At 43.8% G+C, this 20,248-nt stretch overlaps 3 protein-coding genes across 5 annotated transcripts in view; 1 reads left to right on the top strand and 2 right to left on the bottom strand.

Annotated features, from left to right (window-relative positions):
- Nucleotides 1-9,137, bottom strand: part of LOC120960071 (dedicator of cytokinesis protein 9) — a 90,764-nt gene extending 81,627 nt beyond the window's left edge. For 2 of the 3 annotated variants that reach the window (XM_049608442.1, XM_049608441.1), the window contains exon 1: nucleotides 8,565-9,137. In XM_049608442.1, the coding sequence (XP_049464399.1) occupies nucleotides 8,565-8,663 (99 nt within the window). In that variant the 5' untranslated portion in view covers nucleotides 8,664-9,137. The remainder of the gene's footprint in view (nucleotides 1-8,564) is intronic. The other variant, XM_049608443.1, reaches the window with a different exon arrangement.
- Nucleotides 9,138-12,219: 3,082 nt separating this feature from the next.
- LOC120956415 (protein phosphatase 1L) lies at nucleotides 12,220-18,378 on the top strand. The gene is made up of 4 exons (XM_040377870.2): nucleotides 12,220-13,236; nucleotides 14,024-14,693; nucleotides 15,827-16,143; nucleotides 16,221-18,378. The coding sequence occupies exons 1-4, from the start codon at nucleotides 12,848-12,850 to the stop codon at nucleotides 16,432-16,434; spliced, it is 1,590 nt and encodes a 529-aa protein (XP_040233804.2). The 5' UTR covers nucleotides 12,220-12,847; the 3' UTR covers nucleotides 16,435-18,378.
- On the bottom strand, nucleotides 14,773-15,816 carry LOC120956416 (uncharacterized). Its single transcript, XM_040377871.2, has 4 exons — nucleotides 15,453-15,816; nucleotides 15,256-15,365; nucleotides 14,951-15,166; nucleotides 14,773-14,879 (listed from the first exon to the last, which is right to left on the bottom strand). The coding sequence occupies exons 1-4, from the start codon at nucleotides 15,638-15,640 to the stop codon at nucleotides 14,788-14,790; spliced, it is 606 nt and encodes a 201-aa protein (XP_040233805.2). The 5' UTR covers nucleotides 15,641-15,816; the 3' UTR covers nucleotides 14,773-14,787.
- Nucleotides 18,379-20,248: the final 1,870 nt, after the last annotated feature.

Here is a 20,248-nt window from a genome sequence, read left to right on the forward strand (position 1 = left end):
CAGCCCCCTCCCACAAACCGCGCAATTATTAGCAAGGAAGCTAGCCGAGTTTTCGGTTTTAACGATCACGTTTTACATCCACCATGAGAACATTACGTTCTCATGGTTGTGTGCAGTAATACGCCACGCGAGTATCTATTTTTCTTGTCCGTGGTTTCAGGCAAACCCTTCCATAAATTTCCATCATTCAGCGTTCCGCACTTCCAGCTGATGGATACGCTAGTTCTCGTGGAACAGCTCTGTGGATTCTGTTCTCGCTGAAACGCACGCCTTTTAACAACAGACGCACTTTAAACACAGGCGAATGCACTTGAATCGGTTTGGTGATAATTCACAGAATTGGAATATTTATGTAAACAAGCGCACCGACAAGCGGTGGTGGATTTTTTAGCTGCACTATTTACGGAATTCCGCTGCGTTCATCCACACTCAGCACAATTTATATGGCGGTTGTGTTGGGACATTTAATAGCCAAAGTGGCAATGGTGAGAACGCGCTGGCCAGCGGGGACTGGAAGCTGTCTCATTGGAAGAACATTCTGAGTGTGGTTTTGTTTGTAATTAACGGGTACTCGGGTACTGTGGTGGGGGGTACGGGCATGACCTCGGTTCAGAACGCCGGTTGGTAAAATTACCACTTTTGACCTCGTGCACAAGGGAATGGACCTCACGATGAGCGCTACAGCGCTATGCTAATGGTGTTGATGAACCATTTCCTGGTGTTTTTATTTGGTGCCTGGTACAAGTGGTGCACTTTATGGATGGTACTCTCAGAAATTGGAGGTCTGTATAGAATTTTGATATCATATTGCAGTAAATCTTGAAGTGTTAATGGAATCTTGTTTATGTTATTTACTTATATTCAATTCGTTGAAGTACAATATTTCAGAAAATCGGCAAATCGTCGTAATTCAAATTATTAGTATTACAATTTCCTATATTCTTCTATTTATTAATTCAGTCTTTTCAAAAGGAATAAAACAACATTTTTTATGAGTCTCGAGAATCATTCTCAGCAGAGATTTGTGGTTCTCGAACATTTTCCAATGTAGATAAAACTTGAAATTTATATGTACACAATGATTTGAATGCTCCATTTCAACACTTTTCAAGCTTCGCATCCTTAAATTGGATTGAGAAATAGATAATATGTTGTTTAACTTTAACATTTCGGTCAAGAATGTAGATAAGATCCTCTCGCTTTTTATTAAGGGATCTTCAAACTTCTAACAGTGTATTAGAGACCATAAGATTCCCAAGTTTGATCGAATAAGGTCAGCTTCCTCGTTGATAATATGATGTATACAAATGTCTTAAACAGAAAATTGATTATTTGAATATTGGTACAAATATTCTCAAATACATGATGATTATACTGCCACACGTACCTTCAGTTATGAGAGAATAATATTTTATCCAGAAGAACACGTGGCCTGGTTCCAAATAGCTGATACGAATCAACGACCTGCATCTGGCGCCATGCATATTTCAACTATTCCCATTAGACATTTGCATCAAACCCACCTCCAACAAGAATATTGATTTTCTAAGACATAAGCGATTGTACCTGGACGTCACACGATGCCAGCGTCCCAGTTATCTTCAGCAAAACCCAATCGATATCGCTAATATTGATTGTATATTTATTCGCCACAAATTGAATGGAATAAATAATGCCCGCACCCAGCCGTTCGCTCATTTTTTTTTTAATCGAAAAGAACGTCAAAGGAAGTGAAACATGAAACCTCCACCATCGGGGGTGAGATGAAACACAAACTTATCGGTAATCAATCGCTCGGCACTCTCGCGTAAAGGTTCTCCATTTGCAACAGAAAATCAATCCCTCGTTCAAGCACCGTTTGGCCCGGGTGTTGCAATAAATGGCGTTGCTCAATTGCACCGATTGCAAAACCTTTGCAGTGAGAGAGACAATGCAAACGAGAGAGAGAGAGAGCGAGAGGGAGAAAAAAGTGCAAAGTTCAATGGCCCAACTAACTCCAGGGGCCCACCCAACCGGGAGAGGACGAAACCGGATGCTACGGTGAGCGCATCGAGTTACATAAGCACAAAGAATGCTGGCGTTGCCACAGGAGACAGAACCCATCCTGGCCCGGTTCCGGAGGATCTACTTACCGGGGCAGCTAGGGCGACAGCTTCCGCTAGGGGCCGACGCCGAGTGAATGCGCTCTTATGCTGACCTAATTCAGCAAACTCACACACTCTGAGAAATGGTCGAAAGTGCATAGTGAGCACCAACGAGAGGGCAGGGTTGAAATTCTTTCCGCACTGAACATCCCAGACAAGCGCCAGACGGAAATGGCTTGGCTGTATGGCTGTAAGAGAGTGTGTGTGTGTGAGACGTTGTGAACATACTCTTTTTTGCACACGGTATTGGTTGGCGTGAAAAATATAATATGCTCCCAAAATGAGTGTCGAAATCAGCGAGAGGACAGCAAACCGCAAGTTGACACAACACGCAATGCCACTGCCACGTCTCTGCCATCTTCTTGCCACCCATCGAGGGCGAAAAGTTTCGCAAACGTCACACACACACACTCAACAAAGGTAAACAAACCACTAACCAGTATAGAAAGTGCAATCAAAACAGAACACGCAGAAAGACGGAGCAAGAATGAACGGAAGGGAAAACGAATCATCCTCGATCATGCACGATCTCGCGCGCGCGCGCTTACTTGACGGCTACTTTCCTCAAGTTAACGTATCCAACACAACGGCAAGTTTTCTGTAAACAGAATCGGACACACTCTAAAGGGCAACCTTCGAGCGTGGAACGACGGCTAAGTGACGATGTAAACAACACCGGGACGTGAAATGATGTCTAATCCCCTGGCGTATCGATGTCACCTCGTTCTAGAGAGTACGGCCCCGGGCAGTGGGCGCGATGCGTTTTTTTCATCGCCACTCAGCTAGTGTTCACATGTCGCTGTTATTTACGCACGATTGCTTTTGCGGGTGAACTTGGACCAAAGGTAACTACTACTACGCTGCAAAGGGCTTTTTTTGTGAGCGTGTTTAGACCCCTTTGCATACGGTGTGATAAATTAACAATATAAAAAAAAAGAAAAATCATTTTGTTAGATTAAATAAATAATGGTACAAATAACTTTCCCAATTATAAAAAGAATGAAAATGAAAAAAAAAAACAACCAAAAACATACATTACATCAGAAAAGGTGTGAGGAACGTTATACACGTGTGAGAAACGTTATAGGTTCTTTTACGTTATACAAAAGCTTGGCATACAAATAAAGTCTTGGTACATGTCAGCCTGTGTGGCCGTACGGTTAGGAGTAAATAAAGCAGGAAATAGCAACAACAAAAATCAAATCTTCATATTCTGTTTCACAGCACAACAATTATACAATAAAAAAAAGTTTGCAATAGGTCCAATATTATATTAAGCAGAATTCCAAGGCATATATGAATCTCAGGAAACAAACGAGCTGATAAACTCGTAAACGATGGTAGAGCCTCAAACGGAAGCAATACACATATAATTTCAAGGGAATGGATACAATTAAAAAAATACAAAAATGGCATTGAAAACTCTTAGGAAAAAAATGGCTAAAAGAATTCTCTAGCAAATTACATACAACCAAATTAGCCATCAACCCATGGCCAGATCTACATAACAATAAAAACCAACAAGTAATATCAAGACTGCAAATTGGTCTTGTAACTAACACAATTTCAAAAGAGCCTCCAGCACTCTGCAAATACTGTGGCACAAACATCTCAGTCCGACTAACAGACGCGCAACGGATACAAAAAGTTAAGGGAAATCTGAAAACTGAACATAAATATTGACGAAATCTAGTCTGAGGATAACAAAGAATTAAAAAGGCTAATAATCTTTTTTTATGATGAAAATGGCAGAATTATCGCACAACTCACCACAGGGCAGAGTTGACAGACAAGTTTAATCTGATGCACCTGGGGTTGGAAGGTTTTTGTTACCTAAACAACTTATCAGAGGCGAAAGAGACCCTAAAGAGGTCCAAAACCTCTTTAAACTTATAAATAACAACAGTACGTAGTGCCGTGTTGTCGTCTCCGAGGTATACAAATATGATTTTTGAGCTTTTAATGTGCAAGAATTGTTTTGCAAAAGCAAGAGGCAGATAAAAACGATTAGAACATTAGATTTTTTTCTCACGATTACGGAACATACAGATATCAATGTGGACCGAATCGAATATTCGCGTACATCAAATTTCTAGGTTTTCAGTAAAATTACAGCGAATTTTCGTTCGTGGGTTTAGCCACTGAATTAATTGTTTGATCTGATTCCTACTGTAGTTTATAATTTTTTTCAAATTGTTTTTCAAATGCAACAAAAGGGCATTATTTTGCATTTGGCAATTGATGGGTCAAATCAGTACAATTAGCTCAAAGAACTGTCAAATTTAGAATATCGTGAATAATTAAGTATATTACGTATATCGAGAAATGCCTGTAATTGATATCATTCAAGCACATCCTTATCCAACAATCCAGTTAAAATTTGTCGTCTCACAGAATCACTAAAGATGATGATTCTCTTTACTGAGGCAAAATGCTGATTTCTTCAAGTTTAATTGTATAATTGAAGTCATTGTAATATATTCCAAATCTGGTTGCATTCATCAAGGTTAATATATATTATATGACATTTATTTCGTGACATTTTTGCGTCAAGCAACTTACATCACACATCAGCCAACAAGACATAGCGGCAGAGGAAAAAAATGTCAAAAAAAAAAAACAAAAATATGGTTGATTTTTAGATTTGCACGCACCCGGCAAAGCTCTCTAACACGCGAGAGCAGATCCAGAGAAACCGCTTTTCGCTGGCGACCGATTCGAAACCTACGCCTTAAAACCCATTTACCAGCTTTCGATTGCGTATAATTCATTCAATTGGAATTAAAGTTATGTCACCTCTGCACGCCATGCAACACCTTATAGATTCATCTCTCTCTCTACTACTACCAAATTTGAGGTAGGACACGTTGTCAAACAAAAAAGTGATGTCATCGATTTACCAGCCAGAACAAACGGAGGGAATTCATTAAAATGAGACTTGTTCATAAAGAACGTCAACATTAAAACGAACCAGTTTACTACTGGCCAACGACACCCGTCTGAGAGTAATGTTAATTGATATCTAATAATTCCCTTGCCAGACGGATTACGACAAAGAAGTCATTGGTGACCATTTATGATTACGAGGCAAAATGAAAAAAAAAAATCCTTCATCAACATCATTCCCTTTTGTTCCCCGACAGAAGAGTTGGTTATTTGCAAACATCCCTTCCGTCTCCTACACCGAGACACACACTCACAAATACATAATTTACTGAATCAGCATTAAATTGCCAAAGCAGATGAGCTATGTACACATTGGCGAAGAAGGAAATGAAAGGCCAACATACAGTAGGAAGACACCAGGGAAAAGATTATGCGCTACCCTTTGGGACAGCATCGACCGAGCCGACGAAGACGACAAGGGCTGCAAAACACGTGCTATGATGGTGTGGTAGAATAAAGTATTTGATTGTGTGCAAAAAAAAAACGCACACGCAAACGCACAGAAGCGCACAGCGATCAGCGACGTTGATGAGTCATCGGTCTGCCCGGTGGCGTTGTTCGTTGTGGGAAGTTTTCGCAAATATATTACAGGGTTTCACACTTTATCTCAAGACCGCGGGACCCCTTCCCGAATCTGTCTTAGCCAAAGCCAAGACTGCGGTATGATGCTTGAAAACGTTGATGATACCTGAATTCATCGGATGCAATGCTGAATCTGCGGCACATTTCTCGAAACACACTGGTCCGCGCCGAGGACATGCGGTCGAATATTTTTTTTAAACGGATAACCTTTGTGTACATCAGTGTACTGAAAACAGTGAATTATTTTTTCGTGTTTTTACCAGAAAAGATTATTTAAACAGTTCAAACTACTTTCTTAACATTTGTAAATATTTTAATTAAACAAATATGCATTCACTCATTTTATTAAATTGTCTTTTTTTGGTTAAAAAAACGAAAAGGATAATTGAGTGTTTCTAATAGACTGATGTACACAAAGGTTATCCGTGTAAAAAAATAGTCGACCGCATGTCCTCGGCGCGGACCAGTGTGTTTCGAGAAATGTGCCGCAGATTCAGCATTGCATCCGATGAATTCAGGTATCATCAACGTTTTCAGGTATCATCAACGATTTCAAGCATCATACAGCAATCTTGGCTTTGGCTAAGACAGATTCGGGAAGAGGTCCCGCGGTCTTGAGATAAAGTGTGAAACCCTGTAATGCCACTCCACAACCCCCGAAAATTTGATAACGGGCTGAACAACTGGGAAGCATGCGCCGGCGAGCTGTGGTGCTGCGTTGTGGCGGGAAATTGGACGCTCGCAGTTTTTTTTAAACCCATTCATTGGTATTGGTTTTGCAAATGCAATGGGTACGTTTGCGAATGCATTCGTTTTGATGTCGTCGGTGTTTTTGGGGCGCGAATTGGACAAACATTTGAACATGAAACAAAAGATTGCAGTGAAAATTGAAAAAGGGTTGCTGCTTTTTTTTTAAATAAGGTACGGTAAATGACCCTCAAATTTAAGGTATCACACACAGGGTATTCTATGGATTTTGCAAGTTATTTCGAGTCGAGGTTCTACGAATTTAGTGATGATTTTTTAGTTTTTAAAGTTTTTATCACGATTTATTAACTGTATCTCAAGTATGTTAAGCACCAAATACCATTTAGTTACATCGTTCTCACATTTTTCAAAACAATTAGTGAAATGGACAATAATTTTTAGGGAGAACCTTTATATTTTGAAAACATAAAAATAAATCGGTAAAATCCCAACCATGTAATACAGCACCTACTATAACAATATGGGCAGTCTTTTTACGCGACTAGTCAAAATATATTTTTTAATATATCAAACATTAAAAAAATACTTTTTTTGCGGTTTATGATTTTTTTGAAAACACAAACCAAAGTATCTAAAAAGATTTTCAACAAATAATTTGAAATTGTCATATGAGCCTTATTAATTTAATGAATAACGGGCGCCTTTGTAGCGGCCTAAGAGAATATCGATGAAGACAACAACAAACATTTGGGTTTTGATAAAAAAAATCGTTGTTTAGGTGTTTGTGTCGCTTTTTTGTTTGGTTTATATTTTGATAAATATTCTTAAAAAACTCATAAAAAATCGGCAAAAAATGCATTTCGATGAAACTTTCGTAGTAAATGTTATTTATATTTTTGATTTTTTAATTCCAATTTTACTAAAAAAAATAATTTTCGAGGTGTATTTATAGTTATGGTACGACCCTAAACTCGTAATAAGTCGTGTTATAATGATTTAAAAAAATGGAAAAAATACAAAGATGTGGAATGGTATTCTGCACAATTAAACCATTCACTGTTTTTATCTATCTCATCCGGATTTTCCACAAATCGCGAAAAACGACTATCCCTATAGTTATGATAGGCGCTGTATAAAGAAACCAAATGATAAAAAGAATCTTTTTCGATTTTTTACCCAAGAAATAAATATTGAAAATTACATTAAGACAAGAATCAAGCACAATGAAAATATTAACATTTAACTACACTTTTTCAATTCCAAATCTTGAGTTACGCAAGCAGTCATTATGCGATTGCTCTTGCTCGCATTGCATGACTTTTTCTTCTCGTTTTTTTGCATAAATTTAATATTTATTTGCATCGCTCGGGAACAATGAAACGGTAAAACCCGACACAAGCGAGTATGATGATTTTATCCGCGCGTCTGTAACTAATTTTGTAACAACAACAAAAAAAAACATGCTCCATTTTCAATCGGTGCGATTCGGAAAAGCGGGGTGTGAAATTTGCCCAAAAACAACCCACCCACACCCACACCCCCAATGAGCACAGACAGATCTTGCGTATCATACGCACGCTGCCCACATAACAAAAACCGGGGAGCACTGGCACTGGCAAACCTGTTAGAACGAATTGTGTTTCTCTCCTTTTTTTTTTGGTTTAATTCACATTTTGGTCCAGAGCTGCCCCCCTCATACAAACACAAATGCTCGCTGCACTCGATCGCCAAATCAAAGCAACCACCGCATCCAAAAAGGGGAGTTGCCGCCACAACATACGCGAGGGAGCGTTTACATTGGAAATCATGCGAAGCGTAAAACTTTTAACGTTAAGTATCTCCGCATATGTGTGGCGTGCCGACCACCCGGCATCATCATTGCTCATCATCTGCCTCTAAACCCCCACCCTCTTTCACCGGTCCATCCCTTCCTCTCCCCCACAGCCAGGGGGAATTCATCAATGCGCTGCGCTCCCGTTTACTTACGCAAAAATATTTCCCTACACAGCACAACGTGTGTGCGTCTCTTTCAGACGCTCTCACAGATGGGGCGTATAAGGGCATTTCTTTTTCACTCTCATTTGGGAAAATTGGGGGGGAAAAAGGGCAACCAGGAAGACAGGTTGGAACGGGAGGGGAGTTGGGATGGGGTTTAAATTAAAATAAACAAAATTAAATACATACAAGTGAGGTGGATTCACGTACAACTTGCGAGATGTTTTCCCTCAGCTGTGCCGCCATGCCGGGCTTGTTAAGCCCGCGGGTGAACTTCCGCTCGGTCATTGTTGTTGTTCAGCTTTTAGCACACACACACACACACACACGTACGAACAAAACACAAACTGGGTTGGTACGGACTCTGTTTTGTGTTATGGTGTTATTCACAACCGGCACAAGAGATGGGACATTTAATCGATTCTGCGTGCTGCTGCGCTGCTTTCCGGGATAAAAGCATGGAGGGTTTTACAAATCAAAAAACACACACATTTGCATACACTAATACAACACACACGAACGCACGCACTATCTCACAGGCCCGCGAAGGCACATGCCAACATGTGCCACCGCCGGGGGGGAACGTGTCACGAGATTTCAAACTCCACTTGCCCGCTCCAGCCGGCTGCTGCTGTTTTTACTATTTTGTTTTCACTTTTCAACGATTGAACGACCTAAAAATCGACACTTTATGGTTGGAAGTGTGCAGAAAAAGCCAAACAAATTTCACTTTCAGTGCACTTGGGGGCAACAATTTCAATCGACTTGCACTAAAAGTGGGAAAAAGTGGGGAGAAACATATAAGAGAGCATAGCGGAATTAGGGAAACACACTTTTGCAAAGATAAGGCATTGAAATTAAAAACGGCAGCACTTGTATTTCACTTTTGCTTTTATGCTTGCAAAACACAACCCGTTTAACCCACTCATACACACACGCACACACGCTTGCGGTTAAAGAACCGGGTTGCAGCATAGAACGCGGCGCCGCCTACTGTTGGGATGCGCGTGTGTAGGCTCGGACGCGTGAGTGTAGCAAAGGAGCGAACGAACAACAAAAACAACACACTCAAAGCGTGTTGCTCTCACACACAACGGCAAAAAACCGGATAACCGGGCGCGCACACCTGTCAAACGGGTTTTTTTTGGGGGGAAGGGTTTTAAGGCCTTTTGTTTTATTCTATCCACACACACACGTACGCACAGTCACACGCACCTTCGCGTAGGGTCATCACGAAGAACAGGCATACAAAACAATGAAAACTAGGAGAACACACTAGGAGGCACGCACAAAGTAGCCGCAAAGAGGAATTCTTCTCATTTCCTGCTCTTTTGCTTTCGTTGCTTTGGTATGGGTGTGGGATGCTGTCACAGTGTTGAGAGATTGCTGCAAAGGCTCCGTCGCGACAAACAATTGGCAGGACCCGAGGGGACCCCGGGCTATCATTCATCTCACTTTCGCTGGGCAAAAAGAATTACGCGTACACACACACAGAGAAAGAGGGCAAACAAAAACGCATTCACGAGAACCTCTCGCTCGCGCTTCCTCTCGTCCGGGGCGGAGAAATTCCTTATCGCCTGGCTGCTGGGCCGAGATTGCATGTCAACACAGCAGCAGCAGCAGTCACTGACACACACCCTTCGCAACCGCTGGACCCGACCGCTGTTCCGGCTGATTGAGCGGAATGAAATCCTGCTCCAACCCCGCCCGCGGTCGCTATTGATTACACAAACGCGCGCGCACGCACGCACACTCACTAGCTGGCTGGTTGCTGCTTTTGTTCGAAAACTACCACTTTATGCACACACAATCAACACAGTCGCTGGACCACACAGCAGCGCATTCTTATTTACCTTCAAGCGAGGTACAACTGCAAAGGAAATCCCACCAAACCTGTCAGGACAACAGCGCATCCCTCACCAACACATCCTTGCTGGATGTCTCGCGCACACCAACACACACACAGCCCTAAACCCTACGCAACAACCTTTGCGAGACAAGGTTCGATAATCCTTTGCCTCGCGTTTGCTCGCGTGATCACGGCGTGACCCTTTTCGCGACTAATCGATTTCGTCTGTCGTTGTGGCCGCAACAACAACAACAACGAAAACCCGGTCGCAGGTTAAACACTCCTGCACCAGACGGTCAATTTACAAACTCACAGACACACCGACACAAAACTACTCCTCGTCACACACATTCGAACGTACGGTTGGCTTAGGAACGCGCGCCTACTACTGTGCTGCCCGCACGCTTTCCGTATTTTGTGATAAGAGAACTTGAAGAAAGGGCTGCGGACTCCCGGGAGCGCTTCGACACTGAACAGTGTTTCGCAAAACACGCACGCACGAAAAACACGTCCAACGTTTGCTGGCTGCTGAGCGTAAATGAGTGAGTGAGAGGGGGCGGTTCCGATTGCCGAGCTGTTGCGCACGATGGGCCCGGGATGGACATACAATTAAATTCTATTTGAAATTGTTAAGGAATTGAAAGAGTTAAAAAATATGTTTAATTATAACAGTTTTGAAAAGTTTTGGTTTCTCTGAGCTTGTAAGTTGGCTTGTAAGTTGGAACAGTGTTACTCTAACTGATTTTTTGTCATGGTTTATTTCATTGATTTAATTTATCTAATCCAGGACTGCTTGAAAACGCTTACGGCAGGAGTGGTTTTGCAAAAAGAAGAAAATTGAAAAATATTTTTATTTTAAACAAAAAGCAATGCAATTTTACACTATTGGGACACTTTTCACCCGGAAAACAGATATTGTTTTTAATGCTAGCTCTCCTAGCCTTGATGGATTTTTCAGTTTTTTTTGTTTTTTTTTTTCAAGAAGTACCTCGTTGTAAGGTTTTAATATTATCATCTTTGAAATAAAAATTAAAATTGGTTTATTATAACATGTATGAAGTGAAAATAATCAAAATATATTTTATGACCGTTTACAGTACTATGTTGTCCCATCGTTCTGCCAGTTAACACGGCAACGGAGAGTGTGTGCGTGCAAAGCGTTTTCTCTCATGCGCGGTCGCTCTCTCGCTCCCATACACACGCTCTCTCAGCAAATTGCTTTTGTATTTGTTTTTGGTACTGTGTACTGTTTTTGTTTTTGTTTTTTTTTCTCAAGCGGGCAACAATCGTTGCCGTGCACGTGGAGCGGAAGATGGAATGCAGCGGATTTTGGATCGGTGGTGTTGTTGGAGCTTCATTTAGCATCCTTGGCAAGGTGTTGGGAGAAATGTTAATCTGAACAATTACGGCGAACTTGTCGTATCGTTTGGAACATGGGATAGTACTTTCCAAGGTGCATTTGAGCAACGTTGAACAGATGTACTAGGAAGGTCAACGACGGTTGACCAACTCTATGGAGATGATTTAGTTTTTGTTATTGAGCAGGTGGCTTGTTAAATAATTCGTATTTTTGTAACGTATTGCTACTGCTAATGGTATTTGTTTGACGAACAATCAAATTTTTGGTACACTCATTCCTTGAAATATAAAGTAAAAAGATCATATAATACGAGCGAGTGAAATAGGTATCTAATTTACGAATTAGTTTTAAATCGTCATCCATTTGCATTTCACTGAATGTTGCTCTTTAAGTAGAAAAATATTTAGTTAAACAGCAGACAAGAATTTCAGAGGCTTTTTTCTGTTAGAAATACGCTAATTTTTAATTATTTTATTAACGATGATTTGGAGTCAAAAGCATAAATAAAAATTCAAATCATTAACTATGCAGGAAGTAAAAATTGTGAAAATTAGTTTTGACCCACACATTCAAGCTTCGTCCCATAGTGCAGCGAGCCCCCCGGATAATCGGAAGATCGCACACTGACGTCCGTACGTGCTGTCAATCCCGCCAGATCGTTGCACTGTGTTGGTGTACCGATTTGTTGTTTTGCAATACATTTTCACCCGTGGTTCGCAGCTGGCCGACGATTTTTGTGGCCAAAATTAGTTTCTTTGCAGCTTGCAGCTTGTCGGTGACCGAGTGCAGATTAGGGTTGTTGGTGGGCGCGCCCGCACAAACACCCTCACACTAACAGGACGGAGGGCCACTGTTCACCTTCCTTGGTGCCACACCACCGTCGCAGCAACCGAGCGACAAAGGGAGGCTCGAGAGGTTTTCCGCGGCCCCTCTCTACTGGCGTCATCGAACTAACGGGGGGCGGCCAGCACGAAAAAACGGCCGACATTTGCATTACGCAGTTTGGTAGAGTTAATAATCCATTGCCCGGCATCGTGCTCTCTCGTCCGGGTGTCGTTTCGGCAGAGGATGTGTGCTAGTCGCTGCTAGACCACTAAGAGCTAAGTGACCCAGATCGATACGGTCGGTGCATCCAATCCCTCCGTTGCACTCGTCTACTATCTCGCTTCTTGCTATAGTGTTTGTGTGTGTGTGTGCGGGTGTTTGCGCGAAACACACCGACGCGGGGAGCTCGCTCGGATTCCCCTGGGTGGGCAGGAGGACATGGAGGACGAGTTAGAAGATAAGATACTGTACCAAACGCTGTCCAAGTCGCACATGAAGCTGCTCTCGAAGTTCGCCGTCGGCGTCACGCCGCTCAACAGCTCGCTCAGCTACGTCTGGAAAGTGATGCGGGTGTACCTGCTGAAGCCGGAGGTGCTGATCGCCGGCCTGCTAATCTGTCTGTTCGTCCTGTACCTGCAAGCAGCGGAGGTATGGAGCCGCGGGTTCATCGGGCGCATCAGCAACTCGCTCGGGCTCGGGAAGGCGGGCGGCCGGTCCGGCAAGCTGTCCATGCTGGCATCGGCCGCGGAGAAGCACAGCTGGGACGAGCGGACGACCGGCAGTGCGGTGTACGCGGTCCAAGGCCGCCGGGCCAAGATGGAGGACAGGTGAGCGTTTTGGGGAGGGGGGTAGTATAGTTCAGCCGGAAGAAGCCCCACTTGAGCTGCCAGCGGGAGGCTTACTACTGGCTGGGTGGCGGTGGCGAAAAGGAAAAATAGTGTAACAGAAGGGGGGATTGTGCGGGAAAAGCGTAGCAGTATTAGACCACCCTTGGCCGCACTTTGCCTCACTGTCGGCCACCGGTTATCGCTCCACTTAATGTCAAAGCTGTAACAGAGGTATTTTTAGAAAACCCCCGAAACGGCGCGATGTTGGTCTGTGTGTGAGTCTTCGGTGTGCGGCTACAAAGTGCAATCCGAAATCCAATCTGACCGCATATCGAACTACAGGCCTACAAATCGATGCATGCAGTTTAAATCTTTCAATTACGTTTCCATCACTTTGAATGACCGCTACTCCTAACAGCTTTACATTTGCCTCACAATCATAAATCAGGGCGGAATTGGGAGTAAACGACCACCACCACCACCACCTCGCCAGCTAGATGTGTGGAGGGTGTTTTTTCCTCCTCTGATAATAAAGTGCGCACTTGACGCTGCGTCATCGCGTAGTAGGCCTACCTTTCTTTTGCACGATCGCTGTTTGCGGTTCCTTTTCTTTGTTTACCGCCCCCGGGTGTGCCTCGAGTGTCCCGCGCGCACATGGCGTTGGTGACACACTCGTGTCGGGGAGCCGCCGCCGTAAAAGAGGGCCTCTCGTGATTTCACACTAATGGGAATTAACGCTTACACCTCTATCTCTCTCTCTCTCTCCTTTTCCGGCTGCTTCATACAGATTTGTGATAAGTGAAAACATCAACAGCAGCGGCATTTCCCTGTTTGCCATCTTCGACGGGCACGGCGGCGAGTACGCGGCCGAGTACGCGAAAACCGTGCTGATAAAGAACATCCACCAGAAGCTGATGCAATCGTCGGCCATTGCGGACGGGAAGGAGCTGCCTGGCAGCCCGAACGCAGCCGTCTGTGCGGAGGACGACCGGAAGCAGAAGGAGGAGGAGAAGGAGGAGAAGGTGGACGACAAGCAGGAACAGGTAGTAAACGAACGGTACAAGGTGAACGCGCACAATGGAAATAGTGACCCGTCGGGTGCGGTCCAGCGGCGACAGAGCTTTCGCAAATCCAAGACCGAGGACACGGTCGGAACGGGCAACAATGGTGCAGCGAACGGTGGTGGTGGTGGTGGTGGAGGAGCAGCAGCCAACAACAATCAGATGCTGGAGAACGATTTGCTGAGCAAGTACATGGGCAATCAGTCGCCGGCCCGGCAGCAGGTGAAGAAGAACCTGCTGAACGGGACGTCGGGCGGTGGTGAGTCCGTGCCGACCAAGCCGAAAACGTACGATGCCCGCTGCTACGTGCAGAATGGCAGTATCAACTTTGGCAAGATCATTACCGACGAGGTGCTGGCGGCCGATTACGATCTGGTGGAGGCGGCGAAGAAAATGGTAAGCCAAAAAAGGATTGTTTTTGATCATTATATCTCATATTTTATTTGTAGAATGAATGGATCGGGTTCGGGAAGGCGATTAAGGCGGACGTTTAGAACTTGATACAGTGTACGTTTGCTATCTGTGTACCTTGTCGAATCTTCCACGTGCCCGAGCTCGGCACATCGTCACACGAGTCGTAAACTGCAAATGGAAACGTGCAAAATGAGTGCAACGGAGCAACGAATCTGCAGCAAAACTTGCCAGTGACTTACCGCGGTCGAACACGGACTGTTCCCTTTGTTGATGAGCCATCGCTCGAGCTCTGGCACGCGATCGCTGTTCTTCAAACATATCATCTGCCTCTGCTTTCATCCTGTCGATATCGATGGTACGGCCTCTTGACGGCCGTGCACTGTATGCTGGAGTTAGCGGTGCTTGATCGTATATCGGACGTGCCGGCATGGAAATGGCTGGTGATTGAGGCATTGCTGTGCACATGAAGAAGAGAGAAAGAGAGAGAGAGCAGAATGTTATAACCACTTTCACAGATTTTTGTTTTTCGTTTCCAATTCCAAACCATTCAGTCCGTTTTCGATCGTTTCGAGCCGCCTCAGTATGGTGGCAATGTTGGCTTCCAGTCCGGCACACGCGCTACGGCTCTCCGCCGTTTGCTGCAGCTGTGTGATGCTGCAAGACAAAGCAGTATTGGTGGTGGTGTAGTGAAACGATTGGTGCTTGTACAGCAGGAGACACACACGCCGTTCCGTGTCTTACCTATCTTGCATTTCCTCGAGCTGATTGCGGATTAGCTCGTACCCGAAGCCACTTGACCTTTGCGGTACCGTATCAGTGCCGGTGTCGCCGTAAGTGCTCGACGATTGTGCGATACATGATGCCGGAAGAAGCAGTACGGCGGCTATTGACACTATGCACCGCCCAGACAATCGTCCTTTCGCTGCCATGATCGTACACTGATTGACTTAAGCAACTCCACTGGACCTGCGCTTTGCCGCTCGTTTGGTGGCGTGTTGCTTTCCGTGGGCTTATCAGTGCCCTGCGATTTGTTGAAGTTTCGTGCAAGATGTGTGCAAACGATACGGAAATTCCAGCGCAAAATACAATTTGATTTTTTTTCCGCTTCATTCCAGTCGGACTTTGCCGGTACGACCGCGCTGATTGCCGTCATACACCGCACCAAGCTGATAGTGGCCAATGTGGGCGATTCGCGCGGCGTCATGTGCGACTTCAAGGGTAACGCGATCCCGCTGTCGTTCGACCACAAGCCGCAACAGGTGCGGGAGCAGAAGCGCATCGCCGACGCCGGCGGTTTCATCGCGTTCAAGGGCGTGTGGCGGGTGGCGGGCATACTGGCGACGTCCCGCGCCCTCGGCGACTATCCGCTGAAGGAGAAAAACCTGGTCATTGCCAACCCGGACGTGCTTTCCTTCGATCTAGTCGACCACCGGTAAGTGTGTGTGTGTGATTGTAAGCAATTGTTACTCGAGCAAGAGTTGCTAAAACATATTTCCCTGTTTTTTGTAGACCACAATTTCTCATTCTGGCCTCGGATGGGCTGTGGGATACGTTCACCAACGAGGAGGCGGTTGCGTACGTGCGCGAACGGTTGGACGAGCCGCACTTTGGCGCGAAAAGCATCGCGCTGCAATCGTACAGCCGTGGCTCGGTCGATAACATTACGGTGCTGGTGATTGTGCTGAAGAACGGTCGGTACGAGATCGGTTCCTCGAGCAACTGAACGGCCCGCTGGCTCGTTGGACATTTCGATGGGAATCGTTTCTATTGCGAAACAGCGATCACCGCAATGGTGATCGTTCATCAACTACCTAATTGGCTGCTTTTTCTTCATCTGTTAACCTTTCGTTTATTGATTACGCTTGTTTTTTTTGCTGACTTTTATTGTTAGATTTCCCACACTGATCGCGAAAAGGAGGCAGCTACCTCCGTTTTATCGTTAACGTTCGTTTTATGTTTAAAGATCTCTATGTTATAACGCTTTGTTTTAAAACTGATCGCAGCTCTACACTTTTAATTCTCTTTTTCACAAAAGGCATGCTACCCCACTCGATGATCACTAGTGTAATGCAAGCTAGTAGCTCAATGCTAATTGCTTGATCTAACTACTACTACTACTTCACCTTATCTAGTGCTGCTCCGCCCAAAGAAAACGACTGGTACCAAACTGGGTTTTGCTGAATCACAGCGAACCGATTAGGGAAGGCGAGCGAGTGGAAAATACGTCGCGTGTAGGTTTATTTTGTTTGATTACGCTACGTATTCGCTGTAAGGTTTGCTTTCTACTTTAATAGATTAGACAGTGAGGGAGGGGCGGGCAGCAGAGAAGCTGAACGGAACGGGAATTCGATCTAAACAAATCGAGCCGTAGTTAGTAGTACACAATTGCAATGGCAATCCTCAATTTACCAGCACCATGTTTGTGTGTGTGAGTGAGTGTGATTTGTTGTTTTCTTTGCCACTTTGTGCAGTTTATTGAGGGCATTTTTAATAATATTTGTTCAACCAGATACGTAAAAGGGACGCTAGTAGAAGATTTAATTGGAAATGCACTTCTCGTACTGCAAAAAAAAAAAACAAAAAGATTTCGAGATAGAAGGTAGAGCGAAAGAGTGAGCACGAGCGAAAGATTTCGAAACCGATTTTACTTATTTTAATGGCGCTCGATTTTCGGTACAAATTTATATTACTGACCCACAGACACACATCACACGCAGGTGGAGGTGGACAAAATCGCTATACAAATTACACGTTTGCTCACCAAAAGGGTAGGAACAATTGGAACAAATTAATCTAATACCAGAGAGTAGTTTTAGCGGGTAGCGAACAAACAGAGAGAATGAGAGCGGAATCTTGCTTGATTTGTCCGAAGGGAAATGTTACTCGAGCTTATGCATTCGGATTTGGGAATCGATTCTTATGAGACTTTTAGAAAAGGGAAGCGTAGGTCACAAGCCGGTGCTGAAATAGCAGCAAAAAACCAGTTGGAACAGTATCCGTTTCCGCTAGTTGGTGCCAAACGACGAGGGCAACATGGACTAAACCAAGTATCCTTATTGAAGATATCTAACAACCGATTGGGCATCAATCGTAGGTGCTAAATTAATAATTTAAAAGTAATTGTTAGGCAGCAAGTAAGCTTACGATGCTTAACAGCAATTGAATTGAACGGGAATGTCTGTGTCCCGGAGACCAACCTACGCAAAGGCGAACGCACGAACGAACGAACTCTCACAGTGATGGTGGAGGGTGTAAACCTCCATTGGCGTGAAGCATCTCCCGTGTTGGTGTCGTGCATAGTCCTGTGACTGTGCTGCACCCCTTTTTTCTCGATCTTCTACTCACAATCATTAAGTCTACTTCCCTAACTTGCCTTAACCGCTCCACTATTAGATGAAGGATAGACAACAAAAAAACAACAAAACTATAGTAAAATAGAGTAGAGTATAAAGTTTTCGATAATATGGGGGGGGAGGAACACTCACACTCCCTTCACAGAGCAGAGAACAAAACGCTCTACCGGAGCATTCTTTCGCTGGGTTTTGTAATTGTACATATCACGCGGAGAGGGTGAGCGCCGGAATGAATATTGAATCTTTTTTTTTATTTCTGAATAAAACCGTCACAATATAAAATCCTTTCACAAAAAGGCTTACAAAAACTAAAACCCCCTCTGCCGGTTAGTAACTGTTGCTGCTCTACCGCTTTCCGAAACAAATTATTCAAAACGGTTACATTGTTGTGGTAGGCCGCCCCGATTGTGTCTGCTGCCCCTATGTGATTGCTCTAAGGACAGTCTTGCAGATAAGATTAAATAAAAACAGCTGCCGTAAATTGACAGGTAAGATGATAAGATGTTGCAAGTGAGTTCCATTGCTCTGCTTCCGACTATCTGATCGAACGACGGACGCATCGCCATAAAAATTCGTTCGATTACATTTTGTTTTGCTCCAGCTGCTTGTACTAACTTTGTAACCATTTGCTTCTTGCTTTCTTTTTAGCCATTTGAAGTGGTCGTTTCGAAGACAGCCGACAATAAACCGGGGACGAGAGATGTTTCAATGTGATTAGTAACATTATCTCCGATTATGGTAAGCGTGTGGCATTTTAATCGGCTGTTTGCCGTGCGGGAGTTTGGTAAATATGTATGAAGTCGTCTAGATTTGGCGAGTAAAACAGTAACGGATGTTATGCTTAAAGAAACTGTTATAAGTACAGTGAGGGTAAATCATGTAAGGGCATCCTTACTAGCTATTTTTTACTCAAGAGGAACGGTTCAAATAGGCCGTTTAAATAGAGCAAAATGTCATATTTATCATGTTGCTATCACATTTTCCATAACTGAGCAATAACGACGAAATGTTCATTGAGATGCCAATTCCAATACGTTCCAATACGGATTGAATCCACATCCCGTCCTATAAGATGAAAGTGACAGTTCCCATATATCACTAGTATCCCTTCTTGAGCGAAAAAAGTCTCGGGGATTTTTTCAAACGTGTCTGAACTAGTGATGATTCTGATTCCGAAGCCGATTCCGAAGCTGATTCTGATTCTGGAGCCGATTTTGGACCTACTATCCGGAATCAATTCCACAAAAGATCGGAGCTAGTCGGAATCGACTCCGACCAAAACTTCATTTTTCCCATCACTACTCTGAACCTCTCAAAAATGTCCTGTATCAGAAAATTTCTTTTAACTGCTAGTTTTCATGCAGTAACTAAACCTATTTCTTATAGATTTTGCATCAATTTTATATAAAATCAGTATAAAACCATGTATTTGGAAATGTGTTATTTGCATTTGCAATGTTTGCCAGGTGAACTACTCAAAACTGATTAGAAAACGGAATACATCAGATTTTTGTTGAAGTATGCTCTAGGCAACATCTACCCCATTGGACATAATGTCAAAATAATAACAAAATGCGTACCATCTCTTCATAAATTTCTACGCCGCATGTTATAGCATAGGCGTTCTTTTTTTAAATGTCAGGAAAAATGATAAGGCTAGTAGGATTGAGTATCATCAACGTCACTTACCAGGTGAAGGTGGAGGGAAAGCTCTCAGGGTCTTTTGCTGTGTCCATGGGTCTGTGAAAGGGGGACTGGCTTGTCTATCTCTAATTCAACTTGGCGTTTGAGAGGGATATCCGGGACGAGAGGATGTAGACTTTTGGAGCTATACTGTAAAAATCTACCCAGATCCTGGCATACACTGAGTATATAGCTATCATTGATCTATGACGCTATGTCCTGTGTAGCTGAAGTCTACCAATAGATCAAGTAGGTGATAAAGAACCTCGGATTGCAACTAAACGAGACAAAGTCCAGACTGATCGTGGCAACATAAGCGACCCTGCCAACAAAGCCAAACTTACGCAGGGTTGACGTACAGATAGGTGAACGAACTGCGATGAAACCGTCCAAGATTTCTGCCTATCTCGGGTCAAAGATCAGCAACGACAATACGATGGAAGCTTCCGATGGAGTTCCGTGCAAGAATGCTAAGTGCCAGCCTATAGCCTGACAAATCAG

The sequence above is a fragment of the Anopheles coluzzii genome, chromosome 3 (assembly GCF_943734685.1).
Source record: "Anopheles coluzzii chromosome 3, AcolN3, whole genome shotgun sequence".
Classification (NCBI taxonomy): domain Eukaryota; kingdom Metazoa; phylum Arthropoda; class Insecta; order Diptera; family Culicidae; genus Anopheles; species Anopheles coluzzii.

Coding starts and splice junctions, on each gene's coding strand:
- LOC120956415 (XM_040377870.2), top strand. CDS start 12,848: ATGGAGGACGAGTTAGAAGATAAGATACTGTACCAAACGCTGTCCAAG. Junction 13,237..14,023: donor CGGGCCAAGATGGAGGACAG/GTGAGCGTTTTG, acceptor TGCTTCATACAG/ATTTGTGATAAGTGAAAACA. Junction 16,144..16,220: donor TTCGATCTAGTCGACCACCG/GTAAGTGTGTGT, acceptor TGTTTTTTGTAG/ACCACAATTTCTCATTCTGG.
- LOC120956416 (XM_040377871.2), bottom strand. CDS start 15,640: ATGGCAGCGAAAGGACGATTGTCTGGGCGGTGCATAGTGTCAATAGCC. Junction 15,366..15,452: donor CTCGAGGAAATGCAAGATAG/GTAAGACACGGA, acceptor TTTGTCTTGCAG/CATCACACAGCTGCAGCAAA. Junction 15,167..15,255: donor GATCGAAAACGGACTGAATG/GTTTGGAATTGG, acceptor TCATGTGCACAG/CAATGCCTCAATCACCAGCC.